Raw genomic sequence first — 18,427 nt, 5'->3', positions numbered from 1 at the left:
TGGGGGAAATCAATTTTAGAATTAATGGTATTAAACCATTCTCTAAATATTTTTATACAGAAAGGTTATTTATATTTTACTTTGCTTATTTGATTTGGAGTACATAATGCACTAACTTTCTATCATGTTAATCATGTTAATTCTACTTTATTGAAGCCAACATTAAATTACCAGGAAAAGTAAAAATCAAAAGGCTACGACTATGAAGTGAGTAAGAAATAAGGTGGATTAATGGATGAATAGAAGGATGGATAGATGTCAGAAAAAGCAGTTGTAGGAAATACTAAATGTATAGGAGTGGGAATATGGGTGTTCCCTTTTCGATATGTTAGAAAATTGTCATAAAGTTTTGGGAAAATGTACAGAACAAAAAGGTTAATTAGAACTTTCAGTGCCTAATTAAATAAATAAACTCTTCATTTACTGAAATAATGTATTGGGGACTGTGTCCATATACAACATAAAGTCAAGAAAATGCTACAAAAGCCAAAGCCCTGCATTGAGAACTTCCAATGTGGTTTCTAGATAAAAGGATAAAATGGCCAAAACCTGTTTGGCTCAGTGGATAGAGCGTCGGCCTGCAGACTGAAAGGTCCCAGGTTCGATTCCGGTCAAGGGCATGTACCTGGGTTGCAGGCACATCCCGGTGGGAGATGTACAGGAGGCAGCTGATCGATGTTTCTAACTCTCTATCTCTCTCCCTTCCTCTCTGTAAAAAAATCAATAAAATATATTTTTTAAAAAAAGGATAAAATGGCAGAGATTAGCTGCAGTTGTTGAAAGTTTCCATTTATGCAGAAACACCTTTTATTTCCCTATCTTTGTAGAGGTGTTATGCTTTGTCAGCATCTGAATGTTCTGGAGATGTAAATGTCACCTGCAGATCCAAGTTTACTTGATAAGACTGAAACTCCCCAAGAGTTCCAAGTGATACAAGTTAGGCTTATTCTCAGATCTAGAACACAAGAACTGCAACATATAATTACTTCATTTAAATACCAAAATTATATGGAACCAACCAAATAAGTGTGAAAATAATGTTTGTGTCTAAATCATGAAAAAGGGCTTTCAGTATTTTTTTTTGTGTGTGTGGGATCCATACTGTTTTAAGTATTCTTTCCACTTGAAGTCAAAGCAAATTTTTCAATGAAGCTAAAAAGGGCCTCATTGGCTTATAAGTGATTAACTTAGGATGTTTCCTTGTTCAAGGCAAATAGCACTCATTGTCAGTTGGTTAGTAGCTCCTCTGAATTACTGCAAGGTTTTCTCACATTCAACACTGGATCCATTTCCCACAGAATCTCAGAACCGCCGAGTTTCAGAGGCCCGAAGCAGGGCAGTTCCACTGCTTCTAAGCCGGCTGCACCTCAGAAATCCCAGACAAGCTGATATCGATCCTTTTAAAAAAGTTATGTACGAAGGAAGTTTATCTGGCAGCCTCCTTTAAAGACAGGGTCAAATAACCAGTTGGAAAATTGTATAAAGGTGTCACATTAAACTTTAATAATACCTACATTTTTATGGGGCTTTTATCTTTGTAAATTGCTTTCACATGCATTATCTCATTTCATGTTCTGCTGCAATGAAACAGTGTCTAGGTTTTCAGGGCTGAGTTACAGTGACAGAGATATCAAAATGTTGTTTTTTTTTAATTAAATCTTTATTGTTCAGATTATTACATTTGTTCCTCTTTTTTCCCCCCATAACTCCCCTCCTCTCAGTTCCCGCCCCACCCTCCGCCCTCACTCCCCACCCACTGTCCTCATCCATAAGTGCACGATTTTTGTCCAGTCTCTTCCCACATCTCCCACACCCCTTTCCCCCCCAAGAATAGCCAGTCCATTCCCTTTCTATGTCCCTGATTCTATTATAATCACCAGTTCATTCTGTACATCATATTATTTATTCACTTGATTCTTAGATTCACTTGTTGATAGATGCATGTTTGTTGTTCATAATTTGTATCTTTACCTTTTTCTTCTTCTTCCTCTTCTTAAAGGATACCTTTCAGCATTTCGTATAATACTGGTTTGGTGGTGATGAAGTCCTTTAGCTTTTCCTTATCTGTGAAGCTCTTTATCTGACCTTCAATTCTGAATGATAGCTTTGCTGGATAAAGTAATCTTGGTTGTAGGTTCTTGGTATTCAGCACTTTGAATATTTCTTGCCATTCCCTTCTGGCCTGCAAAGTTTCTGTTGAGAAATCAGCTGACAGTCGTATGGGTATTCCCTTGTAGGTAATTGAGTCTCTTTCTCTTGCTGCTTTTAAGATTCTCTCTTTGTCTTTTGCTCTTGGCATTTTAATTATGATGTGTCTTGGTGTGGTCCTCTTTGGATTCCTTTTGTTTGGGGTTCTCTGTGCTTCTTGGACCTGTAAGTCCATTTCTTTCACCAGGTGGGGGAAGTTTTCTGTCATTATTTCTTCAAATAGGTTTTCAATATCTTGCTGTCTCTCATCTTCTGGCACCCCTATAATTCTGATGTTGGTACGTTTGAAGCTGTCCCAGAGGCTCCTTATACTATCTTTGTATTTTCAGATTCTTTTTTCATTTTGCTTTTCCAGTTGGGTGTTTTTTGCTTCTTCGCATTTCAAATCTTTGACTTGATTCTTGCGCTCCTCTGGTCTGCTGTTGGGTGTCTGTATAATATTCTTTATTTCAGTCCGTGTATGCTTAATTTCTAGTTGGTTCTTTATCGAGGGTCTCATTAGTTTTCTTGAGGCTCTCATCAAGTTTATTGGCAGTTTCTAGAAAATTATTGAAAGCCCTTAAAAGTGCATTTTTTAGCTCTATATCCTCCATTTCTGTCATGTTTTTTGTCTCTGCATTTTTTATGCTTTCTTGGTGCACCCCCTTGTGGTCTTTGTGCGCAGTTTTGTTGTAGTTAGGCCTGGATTGTTGTCGGCAATACTGGGGGGGAATTGACCTCCAGGCTAACTGGCTATGAGAGTCAGCTGTGTCTGCAGTGGGAGAGCTTCTGTGCTGAATCTCTAGGGCGGTGCTAATCTAGCCTTTGCCTGAGGCTATCCGGCAAATGCCTCTGTGCAGGGCTTGGGTGGGGCGGGTCCCCGGGGATCTACAGGGTGGGCAGAGCGAGCAGTTATGGCTGCTCTCAGTTCCGTCCCCAGCGGCTCTGCAACTGCTGCAAACCTCTGAGAGAAAGCTGCCTTCCCGCTTCTCCCGTTTGAGTCTGGGTCCCTAGAGACTCGCCCAGATCTGGAGCTCAGAGTCTGAAACTCCCTCCCGATTGAAAACAACAACCTTGCCCTCCGCTGCTGGCCCGCTCCACACACACTCCGCACCTTAGTATTTCACTTCAGCACTGCGCCTCCTCTGAGTCTCGTATGGTTTCCTCTTTCCTCCTAGTTGTAGAACTTCCACTCAGCCAGCCTTCCTGTGGTTCTGGATGATGTCTGTTCCGTCTTTTAGTTGTATTTTTGAAGTGGTTGTTCGAGGCAGCAAGCTCCAGTGTTAACCTATGCCGCCATCTTGGTTCTCCCGCGAGTATCAAGATATCAAAATGTTGATGGGGACATTTCAAGAAAAATGATTATTACCATGCCGAACAGAAGTATTTAACAAGAATTACTGGCTTCAAGATCAAGTATTACAAAGGGTTAAGATTCTGATGGTCTTTTAACCCTTTGCTCTAATGCTGGAGGTTTACCAGAACCGTTTCACCAATTTTTTTTAAGTATGAAATGAATTACATCTTTTTTCCTCCCTTACACCCTTCTTATTTCTGATTTCCTATTCTTTTTAATACATCTACAGGTCAGCCCCACCCCAGGGTGCATCCGTGCTCTCATGAAGATGCTGTATTGCCCATACTGCCGAGGACTCCCCACCGTGAGGCCCTGCAACAACTACTGCCTCAATGTCATGAAGGGCTGTCTGGCAAATCAGGCTGATCTGGACACCGAGTGGAATCTGTTTATAGGTAAGGAGCATTTGAACTCACCCAGAGACAGAAATGTGGGGACCTGTCTGATGGCAGGTTCAAAGTTGTGATGACTTGTGGAGACTACGAGGATGTTTGAAAAACACAAAACAGAACAGCATTTAGCAAAGTATAAACATCGTTCTGCATTTTCCCTCTTGTTTTATTCTGAAAAGTAAGACTCCCTTTCATATGTTGAAGGACGATCCTGTTAAAGATGGCACAAGGCAGCTGTATTGAGTTAGCTGATGTCCCTGAGAAGATGAAAGTAGCCGTGTTGAATTTTGGTGAGCGTTAGGAAAGATTCTCATAAAAGAAATCCACAGTACTGTGTCTTTTTTGTTTGTATTACAACGTAATCCCGGATACACAGATATTGTAACCGAACAGGAGGAGACTGTTCCCTACAATCCCTTTGCCCCTGCCCCCCGCCCCTCTCAACACAGCAGAGCCAAACACTGAGTGCTGAGTTTTGCAGTGGGAAAATTCAATTGCTTTATTTGCAGAGCACAAAGCTAGGAGAACGGGAAGCCTATGGCTTAATACCTGAACTCCCCGACGATGTACGATGGAAGGGTTTAAGGAGTTAGGGGGAACAGGTATGCGAATCCCTGGTGGGGTGATTTTTAAGGGAGGACCTTGGAACTCGGTCACTGATGGTAGGGGGCGTCTGCACGGGATCTTCCTGGACAGCAGACCCTTTGCTCTGAAAGGGTCCAGTATTCAAGTTCTGGTCATGTCCCCAGCCCATGGTTCCTGGGGGAGGCGAGACTGTGGTCCCTGGGCAGCTAGAAGACAGGGTGGCCCCTGTGAGTGCTGCCTCTATAAAATAACTCAAGCACTGTATTAATCCCCATCTGCTTTGAGGGAGCGGAACGAGTTCTAAGCTGTTCTATGTGATTTATGTGCTGTTTCAATATTAGTAAACAACTCCTTCCTTAAACATCTGTGATGAAAATAGCTCAATATTGCTGGTAAAGTATGCAAATTTCCTTCCTCTTTCTGTGGAAAAGAACACTTGGAGCACACAAGCGTGAATCAGCCTTCCAGTCTTTAGAAGGTGGGAGGAAAGGAGGTGGGGAAGATTCTGGGAAGGGCTGTGAATCATGGCTCATGTCTTAAGTTGCAGAAATCATTCGGGCTTTGCACTGCCAAAAGATATTTCCCAACTAGCTATCCAAGGATAAAAGGACACATTTCACAGGCAGGCTTCTCCCAGGAAAATACACAGGCCTTGAAAGAGTAAATGTATTTTCTCTCCCCTCTGTCAAATGGCCTTCAAATAAAAGCACTTTCCATTGCATTTACTGCAATTGCTTAGTGACAAGCAGTGTGGTGCAAATAACACTGGCATTCCTCAGCCTCAGAGGGCCTTCATCACTTATGCAAACCTCTAAGCCAGAATGCATGAGGAGAGTCTTCTGACACCTTAGATTTGAGCAGGAGAGGAAAAGAGCTAAGACGTGTTGGAATACAGAACAACCTAAGCCCACTGTGCAAAGAAAGATGTGCTTAAGTTACAGGCATTCAGCTGCGGCAGTGAAACCCATTGGCTAACACACTCTTATGCCTAGAAAGGCCAGAGAAAATGGTTTTGAAGTTTTATGAAATAGATTTGAGAGTGGGTAGATTCAAATGGAAGTCATCTAACTAAAATCTCAAAAATCATTTTGGAGAGAATAAATTGACATGCTGTTCTCGCCTTTCAGTGGGAGGGCAAAATCTGCTTGTATGATCTTGGGTTACTTAAGTTGAAAAATTAGGGAGATTTTTTAAAAGTTAATCATTCAGGTACCCTTCTAATGCAGAAATGACATTTTTTGCTAAGATGTTGGAGGCGGGTATGAATAAAAAAAGTAATCAGAATAAACTCGATCTTCTAAAATATTCATGTAGATTAATTTTGGCAGACACTCTACCCAAATAATGCTAATAAAAATGTACTCTCATCAAGAAATCTAAAAATGTTTGCATATTCTAAAAACCAGACTAAACTTTATAACATCAGTTTCGAGTCGTAAAGACTATTCAGATGTTTGGGTTGAAACTGCCTAATTCATAGCACAGTTAAATTATCTTTGGTCAGCCTGCAACTTATTGACAGGAATGGACATGTGGATTTTGTTACTTAGAGCAAGACATGATTAAGAATGATAATATGGACTTTTTAACTTGTAAGACCAACAGTGACTTCTTAATTGGCTTTTTTTTCTCAGTGCTGGTTGGGTATTTCAATGTAAAACAAATCCTTAAACTTTTAATCAATCAGGTTTCCTAGATGCCAATTTGACGTGTAATTAAAAGTCTGGAAAACCATGTGATTGAAAAACTAAAAGTGGAACTCACCAAGTGTTTTAATGAGAAGGAAACCTAGTGGTTAGTCCTACATTAATATGTATTCTTAGCCAGTTTTTCCCTATCTCGTTTTCTTTATTAATGCTAGAGATACTTAAGTTCTGTCAGTTTTCTTTCTTCAGATTTTGCTATGACATTGAGAATTGACCACCAACATAGACTCACGAAGCAAAATATGTTCTTGCTAATACTTGTCCTGATGTGAAGCATTGCTTCACAAATTCATCACAGAAATTAGTCAAATGTGTCAAATCCATTTTCCACACGGATATATCCAAGATGGCAGTGTTACAGTGTTCATGAATGCAGCAGCAAAGACCAGTGAGCAAATCAGTGCTCCAGCAAAAGTTATAAGTAATAGCCCTCCCTTTGGTTAGCACCTGCAGGCCATCACTCTTGGGCATCTAGCACCATTTCATCAAACCTTTCACTTTTCTTGCTGTCAATTGCATGAGTCCTTTTTGCCATTTTATACATTTTATAGGTTGTTTTTACTATTGTGCTCATCAAAAAATGTTAACAGCGACATGCAATCAACCGTCAATAAAAACAGGAATCGAATTGGAGGCACATTGTCCTGACTTCACAAAGCCACAAACTAATTGAAAGTCATTTGTAACTGTTTGGAATTCAGTGGGTGTCTGGACTATGTCTAAAGAAAGGCAACTCACTGATAAGATGAACTGTTGGAAGTGTTCAAGTAAAAACCCCTGTGGTATTCCATTCCCTTTCGAGGTTCCATCCTGGAAACACAATCAGGAATCGACTTGGGATGCATTCTTTTTCTTTTCTAGTTACTTATTTTTATTATTTTTAAATTAAATTTATTGAGGTGACATAGGCTACTAAATGGATGAATGTGTGACGAGTTACTCCTTTTACCTACAACAGTTACTCCATAATAATGTGGGGGGCCCTATCTCTGTGCAGGGCATGGAGTTCAACTTTGTAAAGGTTGTATTTTAATCGTCCTCCTTTAGGAAGTTTAACTCCATCCCCTGCACACAGATCGTGCCCCCCAAATTCTTATCAGGAAACCACTCTAGGGAAAGGAAGAACTCTTTACCTCTGATGCAAAGAACTTTAAAAAAGAAGTTGCTGACAGCTTTGAAGAAGATGGTGTTAGACCCATTTTAGAGTATTTGAAAAGCCTCAGTTCACCTCTGCCAGGAACGCGCAGCCACTTTCTAGGAGCATGTGGGACTCCCCAGTACAACGCATTTGCACTTCGGTTTGCTGCACCCTGAAGAATGGGCCTGCTGCTGCGCCCCGGAGGTAGGCAGCACCGAAGGAACACAAGAGTGGTTTCTAGCCTGTTCTATTAGAAGCTATGCAGTAGGAGAAAATGCAATTTGAGGTGTTGACAGTCTCTGCTTAGGCACTTACCCCAGGTGTTACTGTATATTCATACACCACTTATTCCAGCCGTATTGTTTAGTTGTTGCCTGCTGCAAAAGGGTTTTCTTGAAAAAATGTTTCTGTGAATTAAAATGTCCTAGAGGGAAACAGTTTGTGGGCAGAATTTGTTGTTTCAGTAGTATTCCGTGGTTATTTTTAGTGTTTGGCTCTGATGCCCACCCTCCATGGGTAAGAATTGTTCTATTTAACAAGGGGCCATATTACGGCTGGAATTACATTTATATAGCTCTAATAAATCTTGCTTCTAGTATAAAAATATAGGATGTGTGGGACAGCCTCCTCCAAACATCTGGTACCTTCTAAGACTTTATAGACTGTGAGAACCAGAGCGGGGGAAAAGAGGCTGTGAGTGTGGAAAGGCGAATGTGACACAAAAGGCAGGAATTCTATTTTGTTCTCTAATGTTTTTTATTACTAGAATGTTATAGGGTGCTTATTACTTCAAGTATAAGGCAAAACTATCTCTATGTTTCCACAAAAGTGAAACCTAAAGATGTTTTTGTCCAACATTGTAGCCTAGTGTTTTAGGCTATCCCAATTAATAAGACACTAATATTCTTCATATATTAATTCAACTCACAATATTGAGCAAGATACACACATTTTTTTACCCTTGGAGAATTTCATGTCATTAAATTAATTACAATCAACTGTGATAAAGTGCTAGGAAAATAGAAGCACTGATGCTAAATGTGTACTAAGCAGAGGGACTTACCCTCATGTGGAGGGCCGGGGAAGCCCGGCCTCCATACGTATAGAATAAAATAGTGAATAAGGCTGCATTGCATTAGTGTTGTCAAACATAATTGAAGTCAAATAGTCATAGCATATGTAATTGTTACAATATAGATCCCAAATATTTTCAAGTTCTGTGACAATTTCATGATCTGTCAGTGGCTCTTAAATTTATGTTCACTAGAGGCCCAGTGCATAAAATTCGTGCACTGGGGGGGGGGGGGGGGGGGTCCTCAGCCTGGCCTGTGCCCTCTCGTAGTCCAAGACCCCATGGGGGATGTCTGCCTGTTGGCTTAGGCCCACTCAATCAGGCCTATGCCCTCAGTCGGACATCCCTCTCACAGTTCAGGACCCCTCGCTCCTTACCACCTATCTCCTCACTGCTCCTTACTGCTCAGCTCTCTGCTCCTTCCTTGGCACTGGAGAGGCTACTGCCATGGTGCTGCACTCGCCAGCTGTGAGTGCAGCTTCTGGCTGAGCAGCACTCCCCCTGTGGGAGCACACAGACCACTGGGGGCAGCTCCTATGTTGAGCATCTGCCCCCTGGTGGCCAGTGCACATCATAGCAACCGGTCGTTCTGGTTCTTCTGCCATACCGATCGCTTAGGCTTTTATTATATAGATTTTATTTTTGACAAGTTTTATGATTAAGTCTCACCACCACCACTGCCACTGACTCTATCTGGAAAGATCTGGAGAATTTATGTTAATTTTCCTCAAGAAAAGGTTGAGTTCCTTGACCTATAAATGCCCTCCAATTGCCGTGAGGGGCTGAACCAGCGAGAAGCTTGCATTTTTAATTTAAGCCTTAGTCGCTCATAGACCAGACAAACTAGTGGTATCCAACTTTCTGGGCTTTCTTTCTTCTTTTAGACTAGCCAATCATTACATCTCAAGACAGCCCATGACAGAAAGCTACTATGAGAGCACCAGGCATGAAATCCAAGGTGGGCACTGCATCTGTGCCATGCCAAGAGACAATGCAGTACTACCCACTCATTCTCTCACTTACACATTAGTCCAGCACATTTATTCATTAATCCAACTGAGTGCCTAGGATGGGCCTTGCTCCGGTTTAAGCGTGGGGGATAGAAAAGGCCCTGCTGCTCAAAACAATGAATGGAAACAAATGGACAGAGAAATGGAAGGGGCTGTAGTAAGAGGCCGTTTCACTTCACTTTGTGAGTCTACTCTTTTAATGAAACTATGACTAAAATTCAGTGATTTTAAAACGTGCGTATTCCTGTTGTTAATGGACTCTATGAGTGCAGGGATGGCAGAAACAAATCAGGTTATGAACCTGGTTCTTTCACTGTGACGGCTGCTGTCAAGTTGTATATTAGAGCCAGCCCCAAGAAAGCTGTGTTAGGTCAGTCAAATGACTAGTGTCATGTCCTAAATTGCTCCTTTGGTGTACAGATGACTTTCTTAGGACCTGCAAGAGTTGTTTATCTTCAAGATATTTAGTGTATTCACAACTCTGTGCTTGGGGTAAATGTTACTAGATACCCATTCACTGTTTCTAATAAATAAACTCAGATTCTCTTTTTTTAATGTGCAGGACTGCGGGATTTTGCATTTCAGAAGGATATAAAATAGACACAAGGAAGTATCTCAAGAATTTGTATAAGATACTCCTCACTCAAAGACTTTTATAATGAAATTCTGTAATATAAATCTGATAAGAAATATTTTTGTTACAAAGAATTCTGTAGTAAATATGATATGACTCTGGCTCTCATATCCTGAAATGCCATGTTTCAAAAACCTCTAGACCCTCAATATAGAAAAATGTTCCCTTTCAACCAAAGGAAAAGAAAAATTCAAGAATCGTACTTAGCAGCAAGCTTTCAAAGTTTCTTCATCTCTGCTTTGTACCAGACAAGAGCCTATTCAATAAAAATACAGGCCAGAAACACAACTCTTAAATCGAGGAACAAAAGCCAATGGAATTATGCTAGAATTTGATCTCACTGTTAGCTATAGAACTTGCTTTTGCCCATGTGCATTCCTAACAGCACCAAGATTTTTTTTTAATGAAAACATTTTATTTTCAATTAGTTGAAACCTTACACCACCCAACCAAACCCCTACCTCTTTAGTCATTGATTGTTTCTCATTGCTCATGAATAATTATCATATGCTGTGTTCTCTCATAGTGCTGGCATAATGCATAAGTCGTATTAACAGCTTGCTGAGGAAAAGAAAAGAAAGAATGAAAATAGTTGGCTGATACCCAGCAGCCTTTCATGAGCGGCACTTTTTATCAATTTCCTACATTTAGAAATGGTTTACTTCTGAACTTCACATGTGTGAAAGTGTTTTTATGTTGTAGAGTAGGGTTAATGCCTTAAGGGTGGTATAATGTCTGAGGCTATTCAGCAAGCACAGAAGCAGGCGTTTCATAACCTCTGAACACTTACTAATGCTGGTCTTGAGGCAACAAAGGGGATTCATGGGATTGCAATTTCTATTCAGAATCAAGGGGATTTTCCCATGGATCAAAGCAGGCAAAGTACATCAAACCTGAAAGTGCTTGGTGTCATACACAAGTACTCATTCCAAGGTGTGTGTGTGTGTGTGTGTGTGTGTGTGTGTGTGTCTTTCCTTTACCTGCAATGTCAACCCTTGTTCATTTTTCTATTCCAATTTTCATATTCTCAACCTCTATACAATTTATAATTGTTGTGAATCCATGTTCTATTTACTTATGACTTCAGATATCACATTCTCAACTAGACTTGCAAGTTGGAATTTATGCTGCAATATAATGTGATACCAACCAAAAGCTTCTACTGAAGCATCCCTATTTTTGCAAATATAACATCCTTTAAGATACAAGACATTCCATTTACATTAGGAAGTTCACTGAAATACCCCATATGCCTTTTCAGGTCTCCAATTTCTATGAGAACTGGCAACAGAAGGATTTAGTTTACCGGGAGAAAGCAGAGCATGTCAAAATGGTTCAAGGTGGCTAGAGAATAGCCTTTGTATTTGGAGTTTTGCATTTTGCTCCCAGTTTACACTTCAGTTTCAATGTTTTCTCTATAAATGCTTTAATTTGATAATTATATCAAAAGGTACCTGTTTTTGCCAATTAACATCTGATTTTATCATCATGTGATAGTTTTCACTGTCATGTTTGAGTTTGAGTTGTAGCACAGATGTCTGGCTTTTGGCATGCCAAGAGAAAATATGTGATGATTCTTTAGAATGGAATTAAATAGACTCCAAAAAGCCCACAGACCCAGAGAAAAATCAAACACTATAAACATTAGCCCAATAACATTCTTAGCAATTCCAATTTGAGGAGATAAGAGGAACATGAGGTACAAGAAATTGTTGTAGGAACTAAGAAGTAAAGAGAGCTAAGTAAGAGGATTGTTAAAGAAAGCGCTAAACCACATGGCTTTTCACAAAGTCCCAGGGCCATCATAAACAAAAAGTCCTGGTGACTGGTGGAATGGAAGGGGGCAGGGTGGGGGGGAGATCTCCTGAGGCATTTAGTTCACTCTGCAAATGCTGATTTACAGCTAGAATGAAAATCTGTATTTTAACTCAAATAATAAATGCATGTGTGAGGTTGTAACACTTTATTAAAATATCTTTAAAAATAGTGTTACTGAGAGTCTTTTGACTTCTTTGCCCATAAATATACCATTCACATATATATATAATTATATGGATAATTAAATCTATATAGAAATATATCTCACAATTGCTCTAACAGCTTCTTTAATTCATGATTAGCTCAAGAGGAAAGGTGCTGATCATTTATTTAGAGTCATTTTTGAAATTAGTTTTAGTTTTTCTCAGGCTTGTTTCTTTAATATTATAAAAAAGGCTTTTAGAATTTTATTTTCTTCATCTTATTGTCTTTGTGACTTGTTTATTAATGAACAACCCTCTGAGGAATCAGGGGTGGGAGCCAGGTTAGAAGAGATGGCCCCATGAATTATTCTGATGGTTAAAGACATGTTTTTCATTGCTTACTCTAAAAGGGAAATGGGTATTAATGTCCTTGGGAATAATTTAAAATTTTGAGAGCTTTCATGGTATATGAAAACTTTGAGCTTATAACTCATTTAAGAATATTATGTCTACAGACACTTGGTAAGATAGCCAGGAGAGAATTTAAATTAAAATAGAGCTTGAAATATGCCTTGTCCTTCATCTAACAGTTTGTATATAAATCCCACATAAAAAGGCATGTCCTTGATTTTTTTCTTTGCATAGATTTAAATAATTTGTTATGCTAAGAATTTCCTTTATTTTAACCTCTAAAGAAGTAAAAATTAGAAATAGACCATTGAATATATGACATTATCCCCATGAAAGGATGTATCTATATGCAGCACTTTTTTTATTTTTTAAATGTTATCTAGAAAGATAACACTGATAATTAAATGTAAAAAAAGATGGTCAGTATTTACCACTAAAATCTCAATGCTCCAGAAATTAACTTATTTAATGAGAAGCCCAAGAATAATATTGGGTGAAATGAATGAGCTTGAAGATGTGAGAGGATTTTGGAAGTAGCAGCATTGACCTCTTAGATTGCCTGAGCTGATGTGGTTTTCAGGTTGACTGAATCAGAAAGTGAACCCTGTCCGAACTCAACCCATGTCTATCTCTGCAGTAGTCTCACTCCCGCTTGAAGGAGTCAGTTCTCCCTAAGGAAGCAGGACTATCCCTCTGTAAGAGAATTCATTAAGTTCAAGGAAAGTATTCTCAGAATATACAATAGTCAGTTGGTGAGGCTATTTGGAGCCCTTAATGTTATCACTTGTGCATGTGTTTCCGGGTTTTCTAAATTCAATGTCCTTGATTATTGTTGGATTAGTTTTCCATCTTAAAAACAGTTTAGTGTTTCAAACTTTTCTGTGTTAGCATACCCATAGAAATATATTCCATAGTCCAAAAATCTCTGGGTAATACCCAACCAGATGGGAGAATTGAAGTCCTCAATAGTCCTAAGAATGTTACTCAGGAATAATTCTAGAAACACCAGTACACAGTGCCCTGTGAGGATATGGATCATGCATATGTCCCTTCATTAATCAGCCTTTCAGCATTTTCAATCACTGAGCCTGAATATAAAATATTTGAAAAGTTCTAGAAGATTCAATTTAATGTGTGCCATCCTTTATTGGTTGAAGATCCAGACATATGCTTCACAAAATTGTCCATGAGAGAATGTTTAAATGTGTCTTGCTTACGTACTCATTTAAAATTATAATATCCAAATTCTGAACCTGAAAGTGTTATAAGAAACTTTATTCCCCAATTTCTATAGTTCTATTTCGAAAATATTATATACATACCAATAATAGCTAACATTTATTGGATATCTATTTTATACCAGGCAAAGTTATAATCACTTTACACTTTTAATCCTTATAATAACCCTATTAAATAGTCAATACCATGATCCATTATGCAGGTGGGAAAACTAAGAGAGATAACTTGTGACCTGTCGAAAGTCACAGAGCTTGTACGTTGCAATGACAGAATTTGGTCTCAGAGCTCAAGTTCTTAACCACTACTAAGTATTCAGGAAGAAACTTTTAGTCTCTGGCTATATGGATTGATGGGTATATTGGGGGAAACTAAAAATTTGATATTGTCAGCACTGTCTGGTAGAATTTTCTGCCACAATGGAAATGTTCTATGTCTGTGCTGTCCAATATAGTAGCCACTAGTCACATGTAGTTATTAAATGCTGATCAACTGAATTTTTACTTTATTTAATTTTAATTATTTAAGTTTTGTAACATGTGACTGTTGAGCACTTTAAATGTGGCTAGTGTGTCTGGGGAACTAAGTTTTTCATTTTATTTCTTTTTAATTAATTTAAATTTTAATTGTTATATATGGCTAGTGGCTACTCTTTTGGACCATGCAGGTTTACGCCATTAAAGCACTTATAATTTCCATGACATATCTCAGCATCTGAATATATCTGATTCTCTTTTAGAAAGGTGTTTATTAGTTGCCTTTTTAGTGCTTAGATCTAGACTAGGCATATAGTGGACGCTAAAGAAATAAAAACTTTACTACCTGATCTTGAAAAATTATAATTTTCTGAAGAGGTGAAATGTGTGCTTTCAATTGGGAGTTTGGTTGAGTGAATGTGCATAGTAAGAACAATAGTCCTGAGTCGCTGCATGAATGTGAATCCTGACTTCATGATTTATTATCTGTGTGCAACATGGGGAACATTATTTAACCTTCATAAATCTCAGTTTTCTCATCAATAAACTGGAGACAATAGTACCTAACTCTTAACATTTTATAGATTAAACTAGCTAATGCATATAAATCTGAGGAATAAGACATATCCACAGATGTAGCTGAAGGAGCAGCAACGTGGTCCCCTGTTTGGGTGAATAACCTGGAAAGGTATGAACAGAAAATAGAAAGTAGAAAGCAACAGAGTGCATGAGAAGGCAGGAGAACATCAGCCAGCAGAAACATGCAAATGAAAGAAGTAACAAGGGCAGGCTGAAAACCAAAGTAAAATCATCAGAAGATAGTTTATCATAAGAGCTGAAGGGACAAGATTGGAAGTGCACTTCACCATAAAACCTGCTTCTTAGTCCTGTTTATGGATTGGCCTTTGTTCCTGGGAGGCAGGATCCATCCCAGTAGAAGGAACCATGCCCTTGCTCAGGGGAATAATCATTCAGTGACTCCATAATGGGAAAGTGGTGGTATGATGTTAAGAATAAGTATGGCTGCCGAAACCGGTTTGGCTCAGTGGATAGAGCGTTGGCCTGCAGACTGAAAGGTCCCAGGTTCGATTCCGGTCAAGGGCATGTACCTGGGTTGCGGGCACTTCCCCAGTGGGAGATGTGCAGGAGGCAGCTGATTGATGTTTCTCTCTCATTGATGTTTCTAACTCTCTATGTCTCTCCCTTCCTCTCTGTAAAAAATCAATAAAATATATTTTTTTAAAAAAAGAATAAGCATGGCTGACTTGTGAAGAAACCAGCCAGGCTGAAACAGACACACTTGCTGGCATGTGCTGGGAGATGAGATTGGTCAGGATTGGACTGTTGAAGCTTTGAAAGTCAATTTCACTTGACTTTCTTTTTCTTGTACACAATGACATGCCACTGGGCATTATAATCCAGGGAATTGTGGGATCTGAATAATAACCTGGCAGACAAGTGAAGGATGGATCCAGGTGGATGAGACTAATGGTAGTGAGACTGGAAAGGTTATCTGAGCATGGAATGGAGAGGGAAAGGAAGATGGCATGAATGACAGAGCTGGAACTAAAAGGTAATAAGATTTTATGTCTAAACTAGGGGCCTGGTGCATGAAATTCATGCACGGAGGGTAGGCTCCTCAGTCCAACCTGCACCCTCTCCAATCTGGGAGCCCTCAGGGGAGCCCTCTCCAATCTGGGAGTTTCTGTCTGTCTTTGCAATCATATGAGCGAATTGTCTGAGACCCCAGCCCAGTCTGGTTTAGTGCTCACATAATAATAGAGGTCTTTTTTTTTTGCTCCATTGGTGGAGATTTCCTAGAAGTTGCAGGATATCTTCCTTTTAATTTTTCCTGGACACTCTGACTTTACTTATGTCTCTCACCTTTGCTTTCCCTCCATCCCCCAACCGCAACAGTTATTTGCTCCAGGTTCACTTTGCTCTAGTGTCTAGGAGATCCCACAATGCATCTGCCACCAGAACTATGATTCCCAGCATTCCTGGTGCTCCCCGCTCTCTCGGTTTTTGCTTCCAGTCCAGGGGCTGCAGAAACCAAAAACACTGGGAACTTCAGCCACCCCCAGGCCGGGCTGACAGGACCAGACACTCCAGTGGTGTCCCTGGGACCTGGCTGCTCAGTGTTGGCAAGCACATACGCTGGCCACAGGCTCAGAGCAGGCATAATTCCAGGGACACCCACAGTGTCACCCCGGCTATGTGGCGGGCAGGAATCCTACCCTGCCCCTAGCTGTTCAGCGCCTGCACACGTACACGCTGCACACAGGCTCGCCATCTTTGTCAGGTTAATTTGCATACACACACCTGATTGGCTGTGGGCGTCACAGAGGGATGGTCAATTTACGTATTTGTCTATTATTAGTATAGATATAGGTGACAAAATAAAGAGCAAAGAAGGAAATATGTCAGATATGACTGAGATAATAAGCACATGAAACAAAGATGGTGCTGTCGGCAAACACTGAAGCTGGCTTGGGGCATGGCAAACATGGATTTCTTCAATCTGTTTCGGGCTTGTTGGGTTTGAAAAACAGCAGCACCAAAAATGGGAATGCCCCATTGGATGTTGGAAATAGAAGTGTTCTATGTTCCTAGACCAGGAGCGGGAGATGCCAAGACCACTGGAGGGCTCCACAGCCGAAAGGGTTCTGTGGCCAACTTCATAATCAACTCCAACAGGTTGTGCCCAGAATCCCCTCTCCTGGGCACTGCTCACCTACCTGTGTGTTCTTTCCATGTGAAATTAGACTCTCTGTATGCCTTGATGTTAAACATTTAACAGCATGCGCATCAATGTGATTCTCAGAATGAGCCTGCGTCTATACTTCCCAACCTCTTTAATCAAGTGTCGTTATAATGTCAGCTGTGAATATCTAAAACTGCTGAACATAATGGTTCCACAGAGACATGCCTTGGTTACTCCCCACAATATATTTTCTCATGATTCAGGAACCCCTTGACGCTCATATCCATCACACACACTGACATTTTGTAATTGCAGTAGATCCAAGAGGAAATGTATTTTCTATAGGCTTTGACTTTTGCAGTCCTCAATGAAATCTAGGTTTACCTGTTCTTTCTGGCCACCGCCAAGTCCTAAATTGTAAGCGGGGCCATGAAATTTGTTAATTTTACCAATTTGCCCCAAGGGCATTTATTTTCTTCAATGGCAAAAATGCCATGTATCAGAAAGCAGCTTCTTGCTTTGTGGCAAAACTGTCACCACTGGAAACTCAACATCTAAGGACCAGTGCAATCTGTTCATTGGTTTCTGAACATGGAGTGCCCCGGAGGAGCTAGACAAACAAGCACAATGCAGCCTTCGCAACTCAGCACTGGAAGGAGCAAGGAGGGTTTTTTTGAATCCCATATTGCCAAGTTACTGATTTAAGAATGCCCTAGAGTATAAATTATTTCTCCAAAGCTCTGTAGTGACTTTTGTCAAATGCCTTCTGCTTAGCCCATTAAAAGTGAAAACCATGAAATATTATTTGATTTGTAACCCAAGAAAATGCCCTGAAACCACCTGTCTCTTTCTGGAAAGCTGCCAGAACAAAGTGAGAGGAAAGGTCGAGCCTGAGAACCACAATTTGAGGCTGCGGCATGTGGCTCAGATCACAGGTGGAGCCTGTGGGTTACACTCAGGCTTCCAGTCTCCTCCGAAGCATTTACATTTCTTTTCCTAAATCCACGTGAGAGTCCCAGGTTTTGAGATTGACATTTCAAATAGCTTAATGGTGACCATGCAATATATACATATTTAGAAATCTGACAATGAACTGTATTGAATAGTTATTACATTTTCTTTGAATTTGATTTGGAGACGTTAGTTTCAGGATACACTTAATTTCCATGTGGAATTGACAGATATTAAATTCCATTTTTTCCTGAGTGCCTCAGGAATTTTTTTTAATCGTTTCACTTCTGCTGTGCCAGACCCCGATTCCTATCCACTTGACCTGTGAAAACTGGGCGTCAGATTGCTTGTGTTCATCACAAACATGTTAAATCAACCTTTAAAACGTGAGACACAAAAAGTTTAATTTAAAGCTACATCCAGGCATATTTTTAAGATGCAGAAATTAATAGTTTGGAAACACAAAATGATAAAGTATAAGCCTTGTTCAATGAGTTGATTACAAGATAAAAATCAAATTATTTAATCTGAAAAACTCTTAGTCTAGCAGAGAAACAGTCACATAAGAGCTAGCAAGGCAGTTTAGGACAGTGCCTGTGATCATTCC

General features: G+C 39.9%; 1 protein-coding gene across 2 annotated transcripts in view; it reads left to right on the top strand.

Annotated features, from left to right (window-relative positions):
- GPC6 (glypican 6) overlaps positions 1–18,427 on the top strand; it is a 1,116,910-nt gene that overhangs the window by 748,518 nt on the left and 349,965 nt on the right. For both annotated transcript variants that reach the window (XM_070408823.1, XM_070408822.1), the window contains exon 4: positions 3,774–3,939. In XM_070408823.1, the coding sequence (XP_070264924.1) occupies positions 3,774–3,939 (166 nt within the window). The remainder of the gene's footprint in view (positions 1–3,773; positions 3,940–18,427) is intronic.

This window comes from Myotis yumanensis, unplaced genomic scaffold (genome assembly GCF_028538775.1).
Source record: "Myotis yumanensis isolate MYYU_CA2020_CCGP unplaced genomic scaffold, mMyoYum1.0.hap1 SCAF_3, whole genome shotgun sequence".
Lineage (NCBI taxonomy): Eukaryota > Metazoa > Chordata > Mammalia > Chiroptera > Vespertilionidae > Myotis > Myotis yumanensis.
The sequence above is the reverse complement of the archived record's forward strand: the minus strand, read 5'-3'. Positions and strand labels throughout refer to the sequence as shown.